Source organism: Aethalodelphis obliquidens, unplaced genomic scaffold (genome assembly GCF_003676395.1).
Source record: "Aethalodelphis obliquidens isolate GAN/ISIS:26980383/991018 unplaced genomic scaffold, ASM367639v1 scaffold4, whole genome shotgun sequence".
Lineage (NCBI taxonomy): Eukaryota > Metazoa > Chordata > Mammalia > Artiodactyla > Delphinidae > Aethalodelphis > Aethalodelphis obliquidens.
The window spans coordinates 79,878,031-79,902,845 of record NW_020837948.1 but is presented as its reverse complement, the minus strand read 5'-3'; the positions used below and the strand labels follow the sequence as shown (position 1 = coordinate 79,902,845).

Below are 24,815 nucleotides of genomic sequence, written 5' to 3'. Positions count from 1 at the left end.
ATTTAATACAGAAAAATACAGAAATTTCTGAAATAAAAAGCAAAAGTAAAAACTATTTCTTTGAAAAAACAAATATTTAATATAAGTAATTCTGAAAAAAAAATTTTTAATAAAAAAGTACAATATTGGGATGAGAAAAGGCATAGAGATCCAGAGGAGATTAAACAAATAAGAAGGGACTTCTGGTTTTAGTTTCGACATGATTGGAAGATATCACTCCCTTCTTTCTGACAAGAAAAAGCTGTACAAACCTAAAAGCAATGACTTATCCTGGACCCATCAGAGACTCAGGTTTCAGAGCAAATGACCAACCAAATATCTGGAGAGACATGAATCTAGAGTGTCACAGCAGGTCTGTTCACTGGAGCAGAAGCCAGTGGAGCCATAAAGTGGGGCAATTACAAAAGATGTGACACATGCATAATTTAAATTCTATAAGGAGAAAAGAGACCAAAGCAGAATAAAATTTTGAAGTAATAATGGTTGAGAATTTTAAAAATTAATGACAAACGCAGATTCAGTAAGCTCAGACCAAAAAAAAAAGTACACCTAGGCTATCATATTCAAACTGCAAAAAACCAAAGAGAAAATTTTGAAAGAAGCCAGAGGAGGGAAAACATCTTACCTACGGAGGAACAAGGATAAAAATTACAGTGAACTTCTTGTAGGAAACCATACAAACCAAAGGTAAACAGAACAAAATATTAAAATGTTGAACATAAAAAACTCATCAAAGTAGAATTCTATGTTCAGCAAAATTATCCTTCAAAGTGAAGGAGAAAAAAATTTTCTCAGAAAAATAAAAACTAAGCTAATTCACTGTTAGCAGACCTGAACTGTAAGAAATGTTAAAAGATTTTCTTGAAGTGGGAGGAGATAATATAGATCAGGAACTTGGACCTAGAGAAAGAAAGTAAGGTTGAAGAAGGAATAAATGAAGGAAAAATAAAATATTGTTCTTTTCCTTAATTAATCTAAAATATAGTTGTTTGTTTAAAGTAATAATAGTAACAATAAATAAAATAAATTAAATGAAATTAATGAGAGCAATGCTCCAAGAGATAGGAGGGAAGAATTGCTAATACTTTAAGGTATCTGAATCACATGTGAAGTAGATAGATGGCTAAGATCGTGAATTTTATGTTTGAGTATTTTACCACACTCAAAAAAAAAATTGAAAAAAAAGTAACTATCTATAAAAAGATATATCATGCTAATATTAACCAAAAGAAAGCTGGGGTAGTTATATTAGTTTCAGACAAAGCAGATTTCAGGACAAGGAATATGATCAGGAATAAGGCAGGGTATTACATAATGAAAAAGGGTCAATTTTCCAAGAAGATATAACAATCGTAAACATGTACGCACCCAACAATAGAATGTCAAAATACCTGAGGAAAAAATTGATAGAGCTGCAAGAGAAATAGACAAATTCCCTACTATAATTGGAGACCTCAACACCCTTCTTTTACTAATTAGTAGATCAAGCTGCTGAAAATCAGCAAGGATGTAGTTGGCCTGAGTGACACCATCAGTGAAACTGATCTAATTGACATTTATAGAATGCCATCCAGTAACAGCAGAATATATATTCTCCTTAAGTTCACATGGAATATTCATCAACAAACAGAGCTATAAAATTTATAATTTAGCAAATATAAAATAATGGGAATCATACAAAATAAATTCTCAGGCCACAGTAGAATTAAACTAGAAATTAACAACAGCAAAATAGCTGGAAAATTCCCAAATGTTTAGAACACTTTAATAGAATATAGGTTAGGGAAAAAGTCTCAATAGAAATTAAACAAATATTTTAAACTAGAGAAAATTAAAATATGACATTGAATTTGTAGGAGACAGGAAGAGCAATGCTTAGAGAAAATTTTATAGCATATAGCATTAAATACGTATATATTATGAAGAAAGATATTAAATCCATGATCTAAGCTTCCACCTTAGCAAAGTAGGGAAAGAAGAGCAATTTAAGCCTAAAGCAAAGAGTAAGGAAATAACAACAATTAGAGCAGAAATCAATAAAATTGAAAACAGAAAACAATTCAGAAAATCAATAAAAGCAAAAATCTAGTTCTTTAAAAGGTTTTAAAATTTTTTCTAGGAAAGCTAGCTAAGAATAAAAGAGAACACACCAATTATCAACATCATAAATGAAAGAGTAATCATCACTACTGGTCCTGGGAACATTAAAAAGGATAATTAAGGAATACTGAAAACAACTCTACTCCTATAATTTGATAATTCAGATGAAATGGAGCAATTCCTAGAAAGTACAAACTAACAAAATTCACACAATGAGAAATAGATAACCTAAATAATCTTACATCTATTTTAAAAATTGAAAAAAATAATTAATAACCTTGCAGAAATTAAATCACCAGATGCAGATGTTTTCACCAGTACATTCTACCAAATATTTAAGGAAGCAACGATACCAATTCTCCATGACCTTTTCCAGAAAATAGAAGCAGAGGGAACACTTCCTATCCCATTCTCTTAGATGAGAATTATCCTAAAGCAAAAATCCATAAAAATACATTACAGGAAAGAAAAAGTACACAGCACTATCTCTCAGGAACACAGACATAAAAACTGTGATCAAAAATTTAGAAAATTTAATCCAATTATTTTTGCCTACTTTAATACATTTTTATACATTAAAATTATTTCAGGTGTGCAAGGCTGGTGCAATATTCAAAATCAAATTCAAATAATGTAACACACCACATCAATAGGTTAAAAAAGAAAAACCGTATGATATCAGAAATGACACAGAAAAAAATGATAAATATACAAAATCCATTCATGACTAAAAAAAGAAAGCTCTCAGAAAAGTAGGGGAGAACTTCCTCAATTTGAAAAGGAATAGCTATAGAAAAAACAACACTTTCAAATAGCATCATACCTCATAGCAAGAAAGTAGATGCCTTACTCCAAAATCAAGGGGAAAAAATTCTCTAGGAAGACTAAGGATCAGGGAAAAAATCTTCTCTATTTCCTCTCCAGTATAACGTAGTACTGGAAGTCCTCTCCAGTAAAATAAGAAAATAAAATAAAAGGTATATAGATTGGAAATAAAGAAATAAAACTCTGTTTGTAGATGGCATGATTGTAAATGAAGAAAATTTCAAATAAGTGACCTAAAAATCTCCTATAACTAAAAGCAAGTTAGGAAAGTCACTGCATAAAAAGTTAATATACAACTAAATTTCCTATATTACAGTGATTAACTATTGAAATAAAAAAAATTTCAAAACGAATACCATACTGTATGATTCTAATTATATGACATTTTGGACAAGAAAAAACTCGAGATAGTAAACAGATGAGTGGTTGCCATGAGTTTGGTACTAGGGGAAGGTTGAATAGCTAACAAATAGGTGATTTTTTGAGGGTGAGGAAACTATTCTGTATGATATTGTAATGGTGAATACAAGACAGTAAGAATTTTTCAAAACCTGTAAAACTTTACAACACGAAAAAGTAAATCTGATAGTATGGAGATTAAAAAAGAAATAATTTAGGTAGTCATGAGTTCTCAGGAACTATACTATACTAGAACTGAACAATTAAGTACTGAACAATTAAGAACTGAACAATTAAGTAAATGGATGGTGGACTGTGGGAACCTGATTTCTTAATTCTGAGGGGTGTACTACAGATAAACAAGGAAAGGAGGCTAGAATAATCTATGTGGTAATGGATTGGAGTTGGAAATATCAGTATGAACTCATATTTAGCTTAACTTAGAATCAGATGGCTACACATAGAAATATATATATATATATATATACACACACATGATATATATATATATATATATATATATATACACACGATAGATAGATAGATGGTAGTACGTACATATGTATCACTTTGATTTGTCAGCTGAGAGAACGTGGAAGTAATAATAATAACTCGGTAGTAATGAGTGCACCTAGTGTCCAGATCATGGTTTCTAAAACCATTCTGCAATGAAAGGAACCAGGAACCAAACCATTGGAAAAATGGCTGATTCTAAGACTGAGTAAGGAAATATATAAGATGAGCCTGGAGCATCACCTAGTGCTAGAAACTAAGATAAATCTCAAACCAAAACAAACAAAAAAACCAAATCCATAATAATGGGGTATTTCAGAGGGACACAGGGGCCAATAGAAAGAGGTCCAAATGGCCAAAGCTGAAATAATTTGAGCAAAACAATTAATAAAGTAGTATTGGATTATAACCCAAATTATAAAATAAATATCCTGGTGTTCATACTGATATAAAAAAAGGGGTGAATAGGGGCTTCCTTGGTGGCGCAGTGGTTGAGAGTCCGCCTGCCCATGCAGGGGATGCGGGTTCGTGCCCCAGTCTGGGAGGATCCCACATGCCGCAGAGCGGCTGGGCCGGTGAGCCATGGCCGCTGAGCCTGCGCATCCGGAGCCTGTACTCCGCAACGGGAGAGGCCACGGCAGTGAAAGGCCCGCGTACCGAAAAAAAAAAAAAAAAAAAAAAAGGAGGTGAATAAATAAATAAATGCAGGAGAGTAAATAAATTGCCTGTTTAGAAAAATTTCAAATAATTTATGTACATACTCTGCCCTTTTGGAGCATTACTCCTCAATTCTTAGTCATGAACTGTGCAGACTGGCTACTTTCCAAACAGCAGAGTATGGAATGGGAGGGGGAAAAAAGAGTAACTTTACAGTGGAGAAGTCTGACAAACACTACCTCAACCTAGGTGATCAAGGTTAACATCAATAGTGGAAAGACATATTGATAGTATATACCATGGATATAATGTGAAGCGAAAGACACTTTATGTCTATGCTCTTGCTCATAGACAAGATCAAACTTACCCCAATCTAATCATGAGAAAATCACCTGGCAAATCCCAAATGAGGAACGTTCTATAAGATAACTTACCAGGGCTCCTCAAAACTGTCGAGTTCCTCAAAACCAAATAAAATCTTAGTAACTTTAAAAACTGAGAGCAAACTAGAGGACATTACTACTAAATGTAACAAGGAATTGTAGATGGGATACTGACAGAAAAAAGACATTGAGTAAAAGCCAAGAAAATTTGAATAAAGTGTATGCTTTATTAAGTATTTCTTAATAATACTGTATCAACATGGGTTCATTAATTGTGATAAATGTATTATAGTAATGGAAAATAATAATAGGGAAACTGGGTATTGGATAAATAGGAATTCTCTGTATAACCTCTGCAATAATTTTGTAAATCTAAAATTATTCTAAAATTAAAAATTAGGTCTATTGAAAATAAAAAATAAAAATCATATGTACAAACATATAATTGGAAAATTATTTGGAATCTTCTGGGAATTTTTGTTTTTTTACATGCTGATGTTTGGATCTCAACTTTACTCAATTCCATCAGAAACTCTAGGCTCAGGCATCAGGTTTTTTAAAAGCTTTTCAGTGTTATGAACAATGGATTTAGATGAACTGAACAATTACTCATAGAGAAATAGAAAACCTGATAATTCTAATGCCTATAGACAACAGAATCAGACAGAAGTGGTTTTACTTGTGAAACGTAATAAACCTTCACATAACAGGTAATGCCTAGATTATTTCAACTTCCTTAAAAAAGAGAATATATTTCCTCTAAGATCAGGAACAACATATTATTCAACATAGTTTTGGAAGTCCTAGCCACGGCCATCAGAGAAGAGAAAGAAATAAAAGGAATACAAATTGGAAAAGAAGAAGTAAAACTGTCACTGTTTGCAGATGACATGATACTATACACAGAAAATCCTAAAGATACCACCAGAAAACTACTAGAGCTAATCAATGAATCTGGTAAAGTTGCAGGATACAAAATTAATGCACAAAAATCTCTTGCATTCCTATACACTAATGATGAAAAATCTGAATGAGAAATTAAGGTAACCCTCCCATTTACCATTGCAACAAAAAGAATAAAATACCTAGGAAAAAACCTACTTAGGGAGACAAAAGACCTGTATGCAGAAAACTATAAGACACTGATGAAAGAAATTAAAGATGATACAAACAGATGGAGAGATATACCATGTTCTTGGTTTGGAAGAATCAATATTGTGAAAATGACTATACTACCCAAAGCAATCTACAGATTCAATGCAATCCCTATCAAATTACCAATAGCATTTTTTACAGAACTAGAACATTATTTTAAAAGTTTTCTTGCTCTCTCTAAGAAGTGAGGAAAACCTTACATCTAAAGTCATCTAGCTAGGGGATCACAAAAATAATCACTATAACAACATTACAGACCAATCTCACTTATAGATAGAGATGCTACAATGTGTTAAAGAAAGAATACATTATGACAAAGCAGTTTTTAATCCCCCAAATGATCTTATGGTTCAACACAAGGAATTCACTAATGAAACTGACCTTACTAATAGTTTAATCCATATAAATCCAGAGAAGCACATGTTCCAGTCTTTGTCATATTAGCAAATATAATTGTCTAGTAATTAAAGCTCCTTTGAATTCAAAAAACACATGTCAAATGTAGAAATATATTCTTAATGCATAATAACAACTTTCAGAAATTCCTTTCTAAACTTTCATGTATTTGTCACACCTCCATTAATTGCCTCAAAAACCTTTTCCCCAAAACTACCTTCCCACAAAGCTGGACTATACTTTTATTTCTTACTATCAGCTTTTATTTATTTCCATCAGCTTTCAATTTCTCTTTTTTCTTCATTCAAACACTAATTCTCTGTGCTTTCTAAAGTAGACTTTTTAAAGTTCTTAGCTTTTCCTAATTTTCTCTTTTTTTTCTTAGCATAATCTGCACAAAAGTGTAATAGGCTGATGAGGCAATGCAGAATCATGACAAAGAAGAAGAGGAAAGATGAAAACTTCAAAATTATTCTTAGTGAATGAGGAGAAAGTCAAAGAAGCTAATTATTTTGAGCTGATATGTTTACTCAGCTGCAATAGATTAATGGATAAGAACCTTATGGTCATTTTGATAAATTCCAAAAAAGCATTTGATAAAATTAAAACCTTTCCCAATAAATTTTTTTCAGCTGTTACTGAAGAAATCTTCTTAAACTCAGTGTGTTATTGTTGTTGTTATTATTATTTTAAAATCAAAATGAATTTATTGTTTGGTTCCCAATTCCTATTAATTTGATTTGAATACTTTCTATCATTATCAATTTTTAGGGGATCAGATATACTGGTTGTTTATTCTCTAATGAACAAACAAATAAGATATTATCTCTAGCCTGGATTTATTGAATCAGACTCTCTGATGGGTGAACAGCTTCTCTGGTGATTCTGATGCACACATTGTTTGCCATCTAATATCAGAAGGAAATAGGTAACTAACTACAGTGTTAATTTCAATATGAGATAGACTGAGACCAGGACCCTGGAAAGCTGTGAGAAGCTATGGAGACACAGGGCTGGGAGCCATTAATTCTGACTGAGAAGCCTTCTACAGGCATACTATAAAGTCTGTGAAGAATGAATACAAAGTAATAAGAACCATTTCTTCTCACTCATGAGAAGAAAAAGAGTTTCACTTGAATTTCTCTTGTAGGATAAACCTGCAACTATTTGAAGGCAGATTTCCTGCCTTTTTTCTAAAGAAAACATTTCAGTTTCCGGCTATTGAGTAATAGTTAACTATTAAGCTTGCCAATGCCTGACACTGTGGTATTAATCACTGTCTTTCATGTTATAACAGAACTGGCACTAAGAAACATGAATAGTTGTTCGCCATCACTTCTTCTAACTTGTTCTAACAAGTTAAAACAGTAATAAAAATGTAGTGAAACTAAATAAAATATAGAATAGGGAAAACATTTTTACAATTTTGCAGTGTACAAAACCCAGTTAAGAAACACAAACTCTCTAATGCCTTAACGCAAAGGAGAGAGATTCAGATGAAATCAGCGATAATGAAAAACAGAATGATGAAAGAAAAATTAGAAAGAAAGTTAAAAAAGTAGTAACAATTTTGGAGAAAATAGTTACAGCATATCAAAAATACATTAGGGATGTTTCTGTAAATTGGTTTTAAAAAGACAAACAACACATTAGAAAAATATGCAAAAATAGAAACAGAAAAATAAAATACAAATGATCCATATCTATGAAGAAATGCCTCAACATCACCATTAATAGTGGAAGTGCAAACTAAATATTAAGGGGATGCCAATTTGACTTATTAAGAGGATAAAAGTAAAAGATCAATGGGCAAAACCATGTAGAAATGGGCAGTCTCATCAAAGAAATAATTTGATGTTTATTTCAATTTGAACATATGCATAGTCTTTGACCCAGTAATTCAACTCATAGGTAAGTTTTGTACATTTGCACAAATATAAATATATATCTTAGTATAGTAAAAAGTTGGAAACAATTCAAATTGTCAGAATTTTTAGCAAGGCAAATTGCCACTTGTGATGGTCAATTTTATGTGTCAACTTGACTGGCCATGGGGTGCCCAGAAAAATATTATTTCGGGTTTGTCTGTGAGGGTATTCCTAGGTGAGATTGGTATTTGAATCAGTGGACTCAGTAAAGTAGATTGGCCTCTCCAGGGTATGCAACCTCAAAATCCACTGGGGGTCTGAATAGAAAAAAAAGGAGGAAGGAGAAATATTTTTTTCCTGTCTCACTGCTTGAGCTAACGTCTCATCGCATCTTCTGCCCTCAGATTGGATTTACACTGTTGGTTCTCAGGCTTTTGGAATCAGACTGAATTAAACGACCAGTTTTCCTGTTTTTCAGTTTCAGATAGCAGATCATAACATTTGTCAACCTCCATATTCATGAGTCAATTTCTCACAATAAATCTCCTTTTGTGTATATATATATCCTGTTGGTTTTGTTTCTCTAGAGAACACTGACTAATACACCACTCAACTAGAAGCTACATTTCCCAGCCTTCCTTATACTTAGAGGTACGTTTGCAACTAAATTCTGGCCAATCAGATGTGAATAGCAGTGATGTTGGCCATTCTGGGCACACATCTAAAGAGAAATTGCTCACTCTTCCCTTCTTCTGTCCCCTCCTCCCCATACTGTGGTCCATATTGTGGAGAGAAACCAATTCCTCTCGTATAAATGAGGAAAACACTCTAGAGGATGGCAGACCAGCAAAATAAATGAAATCTGGGTACCTAAAAACTGTCTTGGGGAGAGCCATCTAACCCTCCTGGGACTTTTGTATGAGAGAAAAATATGCTTTCGATCTGTTTAAGCCACTGTTATTTGGTTCCAGTTTAAGAGGATGAAAGGATACTCTAACTAATACAGTAGTAAATACACATGCACTGAATGTGTGACACTGAAATGTGAAAACATACCACTCAGCAGTGAAAAACTGTTGCTTGCCATATCAGTAAACAAAGGATTTGCAGCCATCGAGCCATCACATTACAGCCGCTTACATTATGGTGAGCTCTGAGGGAACTCAGGATAGAAAAAGGATGCCTGCCACCTAGCAGTCAACTGCTGCAGCCACCCCAGATGGTGCACCCTGAGGAGACTCAGGATGAGAAAGCACAGGATACTGGCTCCAGATAGGTGAGGTGCACATCAAGGGAATAATTTCAGTGACCCCAGACTCTTGCATTTTTCCATACATAGAAAAGCACTAAATTCCTTAACTTGAGATATCTGGTTTTCTTTAATTAACAGTAATCTTTCAATGTTCCTACTACCTGGTCTTTGTTACAAAACTCCTATATATACTGGCTTCTCCCTTACCTCTTTGGAACAGTCTCTCAGAGCTAACTGAGATGCTGTGTCCTGGACTTAAGTCCTCAGTTTTGTCTGCCAAATAAAACATAATTCTCAACTTTTAGGTTGTGCATTTTTTTCAGTTGACACGCTATAGACACTTTTATCAGAATTCAAATACAAGTCCATATTCAACCCCCAAAAATCAACATTCTGACATCTCCAAAATTCTGATAAAGATAAATATTGTGAGCAAATTAGACTTCATCTCAGTTATATTTTCTTTTTTTACTAACCTCCAAAGTAAGAGCCATCTGTCAGCTTCATTTCTTTACTGGATTTTGTGATGACACCAGCAACACCATGCTGAATGAAATACATTTTTTTACCCACAGCTCCTTCTCGTATGATATAATCTCCAGGTTGAAACACCTCAAATCTCAACTTGCTCAGCATGGCAGTCACAAAATTAGGATCCGCATTAGCAAAAAGAGGCATTGTAGCCACTAGTTTTCGGCAGTTGAAGTTGACTATCTCCTAAAGATGGCAAGAGTAAACAAATATTAAGAGAGAGATTAATCATATCAGGAAGAAAAACGTGCTGAAATTAAAATCTATACATAGCATAACACTGCAATTTAAATTAAGAACCAACAACACATAAATTCTAATAATCTATGTATCTCTTCAAAACCAGGGATCATGTTTTATTATTGTGTTGAAATGTTGTATTCCCAGCACATAGAGTAGTATAGGCATATATTAGACATCAATAAATATGAATTAAATATATACAAGTTTACATTTTATAACTTCCCATTCATTTATTATTTTTTATATAAAATTAGAACGAAAATGTGGAAGAGTTTTAGTCTCCCTTTTATCTGTTTTTATGAAGAAAAGAAGCCACATCACTTCCTATTAGCCACGATGTTACCGCTTCTGTGGTCCACTGTGTTGAACAATCTAATTTGTACCTATTGACTAGAGTTCTGAAACCAGGGCCCAGCTGCCAACAAAATGCCAACAGTATTTTGATGTTTTTTCTTAATGTCATTCACGTTAAAGCAAGGAGACTTGATGTTCACATTACACAAAAGACACTCAAACTATAATCTCTAATTATAAATTCAATCTGTTTCTGGGTTAGATCAGAAAATTACTCTTTCCAAACCTCCTGGGTTTCCATTGGAAGTTTTGGACTGGACAGAGGCCATATTTTCCTTTTCCTAAATTGTTTGTTTGTTTTACTTCTGGGATCAGGCCAATTCTAAATTAGGAGATTTATATGTTTGATTTCATTCTGTGGATTCTAGTCCAGATTAGACATAGTGCTATCACTATGAACCAAAACAGGGATATGGGACCAACCAATTTTAATCCTGAAAGTTAGATATAGAACAGAATAAACAATGGGAATCTAAACTTTACCACAATGCCATTTCTCAGAAATATCTTCTCCAATGAGCCCCCAAAAGAACAGGGCTGGACCTGAATTTGTGAACTTGCTTAAGAGACACAGAAAATGAAGTCACCTCTGCTAAGAGAGGGGAAAAGGGCAAAAAGATTCAGAGGTATTAAAAGAGTCTGAGATCTGAATTCCTGCTTTGGTAATAGAAACTTCTAGATTCCAAGACTGGGAAAGAAAGTTTCCTCAATCTTCTTCATAAAATAATCTGATATTATTCTAGGATAGTTAAAAATTTTCCAGCTGATGCAGAGGGCACAGAATTTTGTGTCCAACGTGCAAAAGAAGATGTTTCATCCTCAACAATATGTTGTGAGTACAGCAGAGCAGAGAAGTATCTCTAACAGTGGAGTTTCATGGAGACTGGTAAAATATTTAAAAATCAGCAGCTATAGGGCTTCCCTGGTGGCGCAGTGGTTGGGAGTCCGCCTGCCGATGCAGGGGACGCGGGTTCGTGCCCTGGTCTGGGAAGATCCCACATGCCGCGGAGCGGCTGGGCCTGTGAGCCATGGCCGCTGGGCCTGCGCGTCCGGAGCCTGTGCTCCGCAACGGGAGAGGCCACAACAGTGAGAGGCCCGCGTACCGCGAAAAAAAAAAAAAAAATCAGCAGCTATAACCAGCAAGTGAACATAACAACAAAAAGAAGAGAAGGATATAACATACGGTACTTCGTGCAGCATCATCCAAGCCCTGCAACGCACAGTTGACCCGATGGGTAGCTATATCTAGGGCAATTTGTGGTCAATTTTAACTGGTGCTGAAGAGCTGTGGTGGGAGTGGGGGACTACAGTAAGTGCTCAATAAATATGCATACATGTATGAGTAGACCGAAGGAAGGAAAAAAGAAGAAAAGAAGGAAGGAAGGGGGCAAAAAGGGAAAGAAGGAAGATGGAATTTTGGCATTGGAAAAAAAGTGTTCACAAAGCCTAGTTTATATTCCTGTTGGGAAGTGGCTATTTAAAACCCTTAGAATGCTCTCTCAAGCCAATAGCTTGAGAAACAAGTCTTACATGTAATATAAAAATGTGTTTTTTACTATTCAGAATATTTCCATATAAAAACCACATGAGTGCTTCCCTGGTGGCACAGTGGTTGAGAGTCCGCCTGCCGATGCAGGGGACACGGGTTCGTGCCGTGGTCCGGGAGGATCCCACATGCCGCGGAGCGGCTGGGCCCGTGAGCCATGGCCGCTGAGCCTGTGCGTCCAGAGCCTGTGCTCCGCAACGGGAGAGGCCACAAACAGTGAGAGGCCCGCGTACCGCAAAAAAAAATAAAAAAACACATGAAGATAAAAGGTGAACCATTCAAGGTACCCAAGGTAAGCACATGAGTTAAAAGAAGACAGAAATATGTCATTGAAATGATCAGATTTGTTGTTTCAAAGTTAATGATTTCATGTGTAAAATGACATAGAAGGATCCTGTGTAGGAAATTGAAAATAAATCATGTTGCAGAGAAAATAAGTTTTCAAACAAAAATAATAAAATAATCTTTTCATCTATGTGTTTTTGATTTGAACTATACAAATTTTTCTCTTCATTGTTTTCTTACCTTTTATTTTAGAAAATAATTTTACAAACAATTAAACTGTCTTTATTTATATGAACAATTCTTTTTCTATGATGCATCACATACCCAGGTGCACCTTGGAACTGCCTTGATTATATCACTGCGAAGATAATTTCGTATTATTGTTAACTTGAAGGAATCCATTCATTTTTTTTGTCTTTGTGGAACTTTTACCTCCACGTGAATACTTTCTGATTTAAACTGTAAATTCTAACAAATATTTGACAGAAAAAAATGTGATGGGACAGAAAATTATTTGCATTTAAAGGCTCTCCCTCGTCCCATGAAATCTGCTTGCTTTGAGGGTGTATAGTTTAATGGAAACAATCAAGTGAGCCTCGAAGTTAAGCAAAACTTTTAAAAGCTCTTCTCCATCAATCACATTTCTTTATAGCACATTTTCTTAGGGAGAACATATTTAGTTAAGTTATTAATATCTCTCTATTAGTAAAACAAGACTTTTAAAGCTCTTCCTCCATCAATCCCAGGTCCTTATAGCACACTGACTTAAATAAAACACACAGTTAAGTTATTAATATCTCTACTCTCCGTCCAGATTCTTTATGGCAGTTGTTACAATGAGCTTTTTTAGTGATACGTCTGGCCTGAGTTAGGAGTATTGTCTACATGAAATAAGTTGAGGAATGTTCACTCCCTAAGGGAATCAGACACGTGACCATGACCTTAATAATAAAGTACTCCCAATTACCAGGTTTACTTCATAACTTAAAAATAGACAGTTATTTCTCTCCTGAAGCATCTTATCATACCAGAAAGTATGGCAGTGTTAGAAAACAAATAAGCAAACAAGCAAAAACACTAACAAGAAACCCTCACAATGAAAAGGATATTTCAAAGAGGCCAACTGAAAGAGCTACCCGACTAATGCTGTAACAATTGGAGTAACAAAACAAGTAATTTAATATTGGCTTAACCCCAAAGCATAAGATAAATATGAGGCTATACTTATATAAATAAATGATGGAGTAAATTAAAAAGTAAGGGAAAACAGATAAATCTCCTATCCAAATTCCAAATAAATCAACTTTTACCTATTAAAAACAGCATAATACAACAATAAAACAACAACAAAGAAGAACCCTGCGTTTGATCTTACTCTGACATAATGTCAGTTTATTTAAGATGCGAAATTCTTTTTCAGCAGTCCTTCCCATTATTTTGCTAAAGTACGACAGGATTATTCACATTCATTGTTCGGTCACAGTGCAGAGAGTATCTTTGTAAACTATAACATACATATAGTAAAGTACACAAAATTTCAACATACACAGATCCTTTGTGAATTTTTCATATATGTGAACCTATATAACCTCCCGGATCCACATACAGAACAGATTTCAAAAGGCTTCCTTTTTTCCTTTCCAATCAAGCCCAGAGGTTCTAGCTCTTCTGCCTTCTATCACTATAAGCAGTTTTACTTGTACTTGAAATTCCCATAAATGGCACCACACACTGCAGAGCCTTTTGAGCCTTCCTTCTTTTGCTCATCATTCTGTCAGTATGATTCATCCATGTTGTTGTGTGGTTGCAGTTCTTTCTTTTTATATTTCAGGCTGTATTTCATTTTAGGACTATACCACAGTTTATTTCTCCATTCTACTCTTCTTGACATTTGGGTTGTTTCCAGTTTTAGGCTAATAAAATAAGCCTGTTAGGAATATTCTTGAAGTGCCTTATGCACTGATTTCTCTTGCATATTTACCTTATGTTGGAATTGCTGGGTAATAGGATAAGCATATATTTAACTTTGGTATATACTGCCAAAATTTTTCTAAAATAATTGTATTATTTTTCTCATATACCAGCAGTATAGAAAGTTCCAATTGTCCTACATCCTTGGAAAATTTTGATGCTACCACTCTTTTTTTAATTTTAGCCATTAGTAGATATGTAGAGATACCTTACTTAAACTTTTTTTCTCATTGTGGTTTTATTTTACATTCCCCCAATGATTAACGTTGTTATGCACATTTTCATAGGCTTATTGGTCAGATGAATATCCTGTTTGGTGAAGTGTCCAGTCAATAGTTTTCCCTGCTTTTTCTATTTGAAGGAGTCCTTTTTATATTCTTGACATGAGCTCTTTGTTGGGATATGCATTGCAAATATATTCTCCTCATCTGTGGCTTGCCTTTTCGCCCTCAATGGTATTTTTATTGTTATTGTTTTGCTGGTAATTTGATTTCTAGTTTGTTTAACTTTATGACAATAAGAAAAAAATGGGATTTGATATATTTAAATTGCTTCAAGAAGGATTTGTGTTAACCATAAATCTGTGCTTTGGAATCATGCATATTCTGAAACCCTGGGAAATTTTAAGCAACATCTTCTTTGTTATTAAAAAGAATAGCAATATTTTAACGTTCCTTCCAGCACAATTCTTTATTGATAACTTAAGTATCATTGTGGAAAGTTCCACTTTGTGAAACATTTAGTTCTCCTCCATTCTACATTATTTTATTCCACACAGTATAGTTCTAAAAAGTTTTAAGCGTGGTCACTATAAATATAATTATCATCATTACAATAATGAATCATAATCTTAACAAAACAGCACTGCTGTTACATTGCTAAATTCCTACACCCAACACACTCTGTATTTTTAGACTCTGCGGAGCACACAAGCACTTCCTTCTAAGAACTTAAATCACACAGACATTCAAATGGCATCCAATGTTCAGACTTCCATGTTAACTTCAGAAACAAGCAAACACATATGGTCAAATCTATATCGAATGACACTTTATGACCTAGAACATCTTATAAACCGGTGCTGCTGGTGTTGTCCTAGTTTTTTTTCAGTTCTGTAGCCTGGAGTAGTTAGAATCAAAACAGAGTCACTGGATATGCTAGGGATTTCTTTAAGGCAGAAATAATTTTAAGAATGAACACAATAAAAAGGAGACAATATTTATTGAATTCTTGTTGGTTCCAGGTATTACTTTAAATAAAGCTCTAGAAGTATGAATTTATTTTATCCTCACAAAATCCTATGCCTTAGGTATTATTACTACCCCACTTTATGGAAGATATTGAGTAATATGCCAAAGACCACACACTTGCAAGAAGAGCTATGGTTTGTTGGCCCAGCTCCCTAACGTAGGGTTTTGACGGATTCTAAGAAGTCATCTTAACTTTGCACATATCTAAAATCGCTACAAACCTGAAGATTCTGATGTTAACCATAAATGTGTTCTTTCAAACTTTACACATTTTCAGAACCTGACATGTGAGGTGGCAAACCGATAGCTACACACTTGGCTGTTTTTATTTCCCCACAGCAATTATTTTTAGAGATCTGAATATTACGGTCTTTACATTGGCATCCATGCTCCAGGTTGCCACAGTTTTTAAAACGTGCTACTTCATACAATTAGGCTATCTGACTGGCTTCATAAATCAGTAGCATCTGAGATCTTTGAACCATAAAGCAAGGGAATGCAAGACGAGAAAGAGAGACCAGGATTTGATGTTGTTTGTGCAGGTATGTCTTATGTTACGGGGACAGGGTCAATGTGTGCCCTTTACTTCTCCCTTTTAAGAAATGTTTCTTCAATGATATCTCTGCTTCTCCCTGCATAGCCCCCAAAGAACATTGTTATTTAATTTGACAAGTTAAAGATGGGATGTGGAAGGAAAAAGAAAGGGAACAAGATTTAGTGAGCACCCATTTTAAGCAAGTACTTTACATATTATGTCTCACTTATTGCTGGAGGAGAACAACCAAAGAATAAACTTGAATTTGGTTTTATTTCCCCACGTATACAAAAGAACGAAGTTAGTGGAGCTTAGAGAGAGTAAATACATTGCCCAAGCCTCAGAGCTTGAATACATCTAGAGAAACTCATCATTCTATTTGACTTCCAAACCATTGCTCATTCAACTCTACCATGGGACCTCCCTATTACCTGGATCAAAGTCACAAAAGCTTAGCACTAAAATTAACCTACGCCCTTATGTTTTGCAATTTCTTGTGCTTTGGAATGAAAATAAAGTCACTTTTAGTATTTCATAAATTTTTAAATCTAGAACTTTCCCCATTTCAGACAAATATCTATTTACCTTTTTGCTTCAATACATTTCTAAGAATATTTACATTTTTAACTAATTGGAATGCCACATTTTATGCAGTGTACATATTTTCAGGGCAGATTATTACATGGTAATATATTTACTGTTATGGAATTCTTCAAAAACACAAAATTCTAGTTAAAAAATATATAAAAAGGATCTCGTTTGTGTTTATTATATGAGATCCAATTGTTATGAAAATACATCTGCTTGAAAAATAGTCAAAAATTATTTTGAAAACTAAAAACTAATTAGTTTCAAAAAAACTAATTATTTTGAAAACTAAACTACGTACTAATTTACTTTTATCTTCAATTATCAACATTCATTTATATGTCTGGTAAATAAGAAGCATTTCCTCTGTACCAGAAATAAGGTAAGACGTAACTATGGAAGAAAACAAGTGATATCTTGAAGCATGACTAAATGATTTGGAGTGATATTGATAAATAAATGGACCTTTCACAGGATTTTCAAAGGAGCCATTATCAGCAAGAGGGTAAGTACCACTGGTCTAAATGTAGTACAATGACTGTGATGATGCTGATAGCTAATATTTATTGAACGCTTTGTGTTTTTGCCTTTAATTATAACAACAACCCAATGAAATAGCTATACTATTAACCCAGCAGTATAGATGAGCCAAAGCAGTTTCAAAGAGGTTGTCATGTCACAAAAATCACAGAGCAGGTAGGAAGTGAGCCCAATACTTAAAAGTATATAGTCTGTTCCTAGAACGACATTGTTTAACATGGTAGCCATTAGCCACATGGAGTTATTGACCACTAGTAAACCTTTAATTGATTTAATTTTAACCATTTAGGTTTAAAGTTAAAAGCTGATAACTCAGTTATTAGAAAATGTTAAATTGTTTGGAAAAACTTGCATAGGTGAATATGCTTTTCAACTGTAAATTTTATGAAATCTATATACACATCAAGCAGTTCTAAAAAAAATTAACATTCCAGTCTAAATGTTCTGTCAGAATAGCCTTCGTCAAAAAGTCTACAGATAATAAATAATGCAGAGGGTGTGGAGAAAAAGGAACCCTCCTACACCGTTGGTGGGAATGTAAATTGGTACAGCCACTATGGAGAACAGTATGAAGGTTCCTTAAAAAACTAAAAATAGAGCTACCATATGATCCAGCAATCCCACTCCTGGGCATATATCTGGAGAAAACTATAATTCGAAAAGATACATGCACCTCAGTGTTCACTGCAGCACTATTTTACAATAGCCAAGATATGGAAGCAACCAAGATGTCCATTGACAGATTAACTGATAAAGAAGATGTGGTGTATACACACACACACACACACACACATACACAATGAAATGGGAAAGGGAGGGGAAGGAATAAATTAGGAGTTTGGGATTAACATGACACATTACTATATATAAAATAGATAATCAACAAGCTCCTACTGTATAGCACAGGGAACTATACTCAGTATTATGTAGTAATCTATAAGGGAAAAGAATCTGAAAAAGAATATATACATCTTTATATTTATATATGTATAACTGAACAACTGTGCTGTACACCTAAAATGAACACAACATTGTAAAGTAACTATACTTCAATTAAAAAATACACCAGATTCTGAAGACTTAATATAAAAAATGAATGTAAACTATCACATTAATGATGTTTTTATATTGATTACATGTTGAAATTATATATTGAATATATTTAGTTAAAATTTATCATACTTAATTTCACATATTTTTTAATTTTTAAAATGTAACTACTAGAAAATTTAAAATTACACATGCAATGTGATTCACATTGCATTTATACTGGACAGAGAGTACTACTGCAAAAGAAACATGATGCAATATGTGAGGGGATATGGAAAGTAGAATGCAGTTTTGGATTTTTTAAAAATCTTCATGTTAAATATATTATTTATTGAAGAATCCAACAAAACAAACATAAGGTATAATTTTTTGATATTTATTTATACTTTGAAGAGAGAGGTGAAACAGAATGTGAAACTTTCATAGAAGACTAAAATGAGGTTTAGTTTGACCCTTGGAAAGATTAGATTTAGATACTAAGACTTCTAAGAAGAGTAGATCAACATCTGGAAATTGCAACCAGTTTTTTAAGTAATCTCACTGAAAAGCTCTAAGGAAGCCATCTGCAATCATTACCTTTAAGACCACTACATGAAGTTTGTGAGGCAATAAATAAATAAAATAAAAAAATCCATATCGGCTTCTGAACAGTCCTTAGTGTCCTAGGAGAGGGCACGTCTGAAATGACTGCTGGAGTGTCCAACACAGAGCGGGCTGCATAGAAAATGCCCAGAGTGGGGTAAAGTTTGGCTTTGTGGGTATGATGTAGAACCATTCTTGGGAAATAACAGAACATACTTAGGATTAGACTGTGGGACCTCGCCCTTATCATGGCTCTCAGGATGACAGTGTCAATAAGGGGAAAAAAATGGCTTTGATGACTTGCCAAAGATGGCATTCTCCTCCCTGGATGTATTTATGATATTTTTCTAAGTTATAGTTTGCCAGGCTCCCATCCAGATCCAGAGAATCTGAATCTAAATCTTCAGGGGATATGAAAAAAACCTCTGTTTTTAAAAACACATTTCAAGTCATAAGCAGTCAGATGTGGAAACCACGGTTCCTAAAATAAAGAAGTATCTGAAAGTTTACATCTAGCTGAGGAAGGAAGATATATATGTATATATTCAGTATAAGATAATTGTAAAATAGTAAAATAAACATGGGTTAGACTCTCTCTCTCTCTTTCTCTCCAGTGTGCGAGTGTGTGTGTGTGTGTGTGTGTGTGTGTGTGTGTGTGTGTGTGTGTTTATCTGAGCTCAGTCCCTGATACCAAAACTAATTGACTCAGGGCCTGTAGAAAGTAACTCATACCCTTCAAATCTTAATCTTTTCGCCTGTAAAATGGAGATAACACTAGCAACTCTGTCATAGATAATTGTGATGATTAAATTAAATAACACAAGGAAAGCATTTAAGTTCACTAAATGTTATCTATTATTTACCATTATAAGTACAGTTGTATTATAAACCAATATCTGTTAAAATCAAATGAATGGTAAAGACTACATATTCTACAAAATTTCAAAGAAACAAGACTTCAGGGTAATTCGGTAAGAAAATATTAGGTCAGATTTTTTAAAAAAGGCTGAGTGGGGAACTGGTTATTAAAGCCCAAAGTCAAGGTAGGTGCAGGGGTTCAGAAGTTAAAAATGACAAGATAGTGTTAGGGCATAGTCAGTGAAATTCCGTTTTGGCCAAACTCAAGGAATAAAATATAGGATTGTTATAATGAAACAGCCCTAATGACAAAATAAATTTGGAAGGTGAATTGTAAATTAAATACACATTCTATTTTTTAAAGGAAGCATATGGGGGAAATTTAAAAAAAAATTCCCTCAGCGTTTCCAACTGGCTTATATTGATCTGGTGGTTTGTCTTCTAACTTGCAAGATAGTTGCATATATCAGTAAATTAGCCCATACAAATCTTAACGCTTGAAAATGTTTTAAACATTTTTCCAAACATTGACTAACAAGTTAGGTACCTGCTTCAATTTCTTAAACTCAAAGCATTTCCCTTGAGTTCTGTGTTCCCATTAGGGAGAATTTATGTTGAACTGTTTCTCTAGTTGGGATAATGTCTTATTTTTTTTAAAGAAAACATTTAACTCTCTTTATAACTCTTAAGTAATTTGAATATAAAAAATGTGTAATAAAATTCAAAAGTAAGAAATACTTACCTTTAATATTTATTTTGGGGAAGTTAAAGGAGTTAGAGATAAGATAGTGAAGACTGATGAATTAATATAGTGTGCCTCAATTTTAGTTTATTGTAGTTTTCCATCTCATTAAACAAGAAAGAGTAATCAATTTTTGTATTCACAAATTGTATTTTTAAAAATCTTTAAAAACAAAATGAATATACACACATCCCTTGAAATATATAAAAGAAAAAAATCTCTACATTTTCATCACCTTAATGAAAGTAATTTAATATGTTTATGTATTCTTTTAATATAATCTCTTATTCACCTTAACATAGTTGTAATCATAATATACATTCAATATTTGTTTCTTTTCCCCCCACGTTTATAACATAAAATATTTTCTATTTGATATATGATCCTCATTGCCATTCTTTTTAATGGCCACACAATATTCCATCTTGTGTTAATCATAGTTATATTAAGAAAAATCCAATAGAGACAGAGAGAAAAATAGTCTGAAATGGCCTCTTAAATATTGGCAAGCTTTAATATTTTTCGCGATTTCTTATTTTGAAACTCAGCTGTAGCATTAGTTGCTAGATTCATAGTCTCTTCAAATTATGAGTTAAAAGGTAATTAGCCTAAAATCTAGAAATAGATAGAAATGGCAAATTATGATTAAGTGGCTTAAGTGAAATCTGCCTGCTTGTAAAGGACAGACCAAAACAGGATGGATTTTGAGAGATACAGATTCAAAAATTTAAATGTTTTCTGTAGTTACAGCTATCACATCCATCTAATTTGGTTTTGAGATATTAAATCACATCTAAACTTTACAATATGAGTGCAAATGAAGCTTGAAATTAATTTGGTCTTAGCATACTCCTACTGTTTTGCCTTCCTAGAATACAGGAACATGTTACTCTGTTAGGTATCATGCAGGATGTCAGCAGATGACATGACATTCTCTTAGCATTCACTAAATTTGATTGTACATGAAAGAAAAGATGTAGAAACAGACCAAAAAAGCCTAAATCAAAAAATTGTATATTGACAATGACAGTGTTCATTAGTGACTTAGTATCTCTGCCCCACTTTGGAATCCCAGGTTTGAAGCTCACTTAGGATTTGTGTAAAGACCAGCAGAGGGGCTTCCCTGGTGGCGTAGTGGTTGAGAGTCCACCTGCCGATGTAGGGGACACGGGTTCGTGCCCTGGTCCGGGAAGATCCCACATGCCGCGGAGCGGCTGGGCCCGTGAGCCATGGCCGCTGAGCCTGTGCGTCCGGAGCCTGTGCTCCGCAGCGGGAGAGGCCACAACAGTGAGAGGCCCACATACTGCAAAACAAACAAACAAAGAAACAAACAAAACCCACCAGCAGAGTGCAGCTCCAGTGGCCTGCAAACTGTAAACAAGGTGTAAGAGTGATTTGAAGAATAGGAATGAAGCCTACTTGACAGGGTATAAACAGATTAATTTGGACTGTCAAATACAGCAAATATATCAAACAGCTAAACTAAAAAATTATTATTAAAACAGGACCAGCAGATAGTACAGTGAGTTAGAAGACAATTCTGAGAGGTGATTTGGAGAATTTGATAAAAACCTGTATTTGAAATTTTATAATAGAATCCACATAAATTCCTTTCCATCATTAACAGGTCAGCAATAGAAATAACCCCTGCATAACAGTATGTGTACATGTGCAATGGACATGAGGGAATCAGGCCACACCCTAAAACCAGGCAGTCATTCTAAGATGCATTAAACATTCATTTATCTGTCACGTTAGTTAGATTTGTATGGAGCACTGCATGTGCTGACAAGCATTATGGGCTGAATGGTGATGCCTCAAAATTCATATGCTGAAACCTTAACTCCCAGTACCTCAGACTGTGCCTGAATTTGGAGACAGGACCTTCAAAGAGGGGATGAAGTTAAAATGAAGCTGTTAGGGTGGGCCTTAATCCAATCTGAGTGCTATCCTTATAAAAAGAGGAAGCTGGGCACACAAAAAGAAAGGTGGCCATCTGCAAGCCAAGGAAAGAGGCCTCAGAAGAATCCAAACCTGTCAACGTCTTGATCTTGGGCTTCAAGCCCCCAGAAGTGTGAGAAAATAAATTTCTGGAGTTTAAGCCACTGTGGTATTTTGTGATAACAGCCCTAGCAAATTAACATAGCAAGTTAGGCTGGACAAAGTGTGGCAGGAAAGATGAAGCTGCCCCCTCTGAGTATCTGTCAGGACATAGCAGCACCTCAGCTCTGAAAGTAAGGCGGTGGCAGGAGTAAGATACATGAGCCAGCCAGGCTCGCTCTGAGGAGGTGTGGAACACAATGCACACACTGCAACAACTTCTGAGCTCTTCAGTCTGGGGTGAAATAAAATAAAATAAAAAATTTAGTTACAGGAAAAAGGATTTTGCTTTATTTTTGTATTGAGTGTGAAGTATCATGGGCATTTAGTTGACAAGAGCTACAGGCAGATGGAAATGGCTTGAGTCAGGACTGGAGTTATAAGACTGGGTGCTCTTTTACAAGATTTTTTTAGATTTTTATAAAATATATACAGCAATATTTATAGTTTTAACCATTCCCAAGTGTACAATTCACAAGAATATTCACAATGTTGTATTACTATCACCATTATCTATCTCTACCTAGAACATTTTCATCGATCTCGACAATAGTTCTGTAGCCTTTAAACTATAACTCCCCCCTTCTCCTTCCTCTCAAAACTTTGATAACTCCTATTCACTCTCTGTTGTTATGAATTTGCCTATTTCAGGGCCCTCATAAGTACAATTATGCAATATTATCATAGGACTAATTTTTGAAGTCCTAGAAATAAACGTTGCCTCCCAGAAAAATATTGGGTGAGGGGGGAAGTAGTGAAGCAATGTTAGGAAAAATCAAGGAAAAGGCCCAGTAATGTGGTTCTTGTTCAATGACACAAACTGTCTTCTCCCTGACCCTTCTGGTTTCCCTGATTCCCTATTCTCCACATTCTCCCCAGCACTTGTTATATCTTGTCCTTTGATAACAGGTGTGAGGTGCTATCTCATTGTGGTTTTGACTTGCATTTCTCTAATGATCAGTTAAATTGAGCACCTTTCCATATATCTGCTGGCCATTTGAATGTCTTTTTTGGAATAAAAAAGTCTATTCAGGTACTTTGCCCTTTTATAATTGGACTGTTCGTTTTCTTGCTATTGAGTTATGTGAGTTGCTTATATATTTTGAATGTTAACCTCTTATCAGATGTGTGGATTGCAAATATTTTCTCCCATTCCACAGGTTGTCTTTTTATTGTGTTGATCATTTCTTTCATACTGCAGAAGCTTTTTAGTTTGACATAGTCCCACTTATTTGTTTTTTTATTTTATTGCTTGTGCTTTGGGTATCAGACCCAAAAAATCATTGTCAAGACCCATGTTAAGAAGCTTTTCCCCTACGCTTTCTTCTAGGAGTTTTATGATTTCAGGACCATACATTTGTCTTCAATCCATTTTGAATTTTAGTGTGTAATCTCTGATTTTCTCTGGCAATTAATCATATGTGACTTCCTACATTTCTTGTATTTTTAGTAACGTATTTTAACTTTTTCTTCATAGTTCTTTTCATGTATTTCCATCTTGACTCTACAAGCACACAGTAAGCACTGTGAGACTGGAAACCACATTTTATAATTTACCTTTCCACACTTAAATCAATATCTTGCACACATTAAGAAATCAATAAATGTTTTTTGCCTGTTTCTTTTCTAGAAACAAGGGATGCAGGGGGAAAGCTCTAGACCAAAAGAGAGAAAAGTCCCAATTTCTTTGCTTGGTAATGTAACCAAGATCAGGCCACTTACATAAATTTCCTAGCCTTTGGTTACTGTGCCTCTTATATGTGTATATGATAATTTATAAGATCCCTGTAGAGCTTTGCAATACCATGATTCTAGCTTATTTTAATTAATCTGAACTAAAGACATTTTTAGGAGACATTTAAAAAACCAACAAGCATGTACTTTAAAAAAATTATTCAGAATTGTACTAAATAAATATGCATGCAAATTATGATTTCTTCCCTAACAGTGTTTTCCACAAATTAAAGGTCAGAAGGACAGTATTATACTCTCAGCCCGATTCATGTTCTGTGAAAATGAAATATACTGACACCCTATATTCTACTGGGACACTGATCTGTACCTATTTTCAGTCCATGGCTCTTCACACTCC

The 24,815-nt window shown here is 34.3% G+C and overlaps 1 protein-coding gene across 1 annotated transcript in view; it reads right to left on the bottom strand.

The window, feature by feature from the left end:
* The window catches only part of HCN1 (hyperpolarization activated cyclic nucleotide gated potassium channel 1), a 368,665-nt gene that overhangs the window by 42,239 nt on the left and 301,611 nt on the right, over positions 1–24,815 (bottom strand). Inside the window, exon 6 of the mRNA XM_027101143.1 lies at positions 10,025–10,265. Coding sequence (XP_026956944.1) covers positions 10,025–10,265 — 241 coding nt within the window. The remainder of the gene's footprint in view (positions 1–10,024; positions 10,266–24,815) is intronic.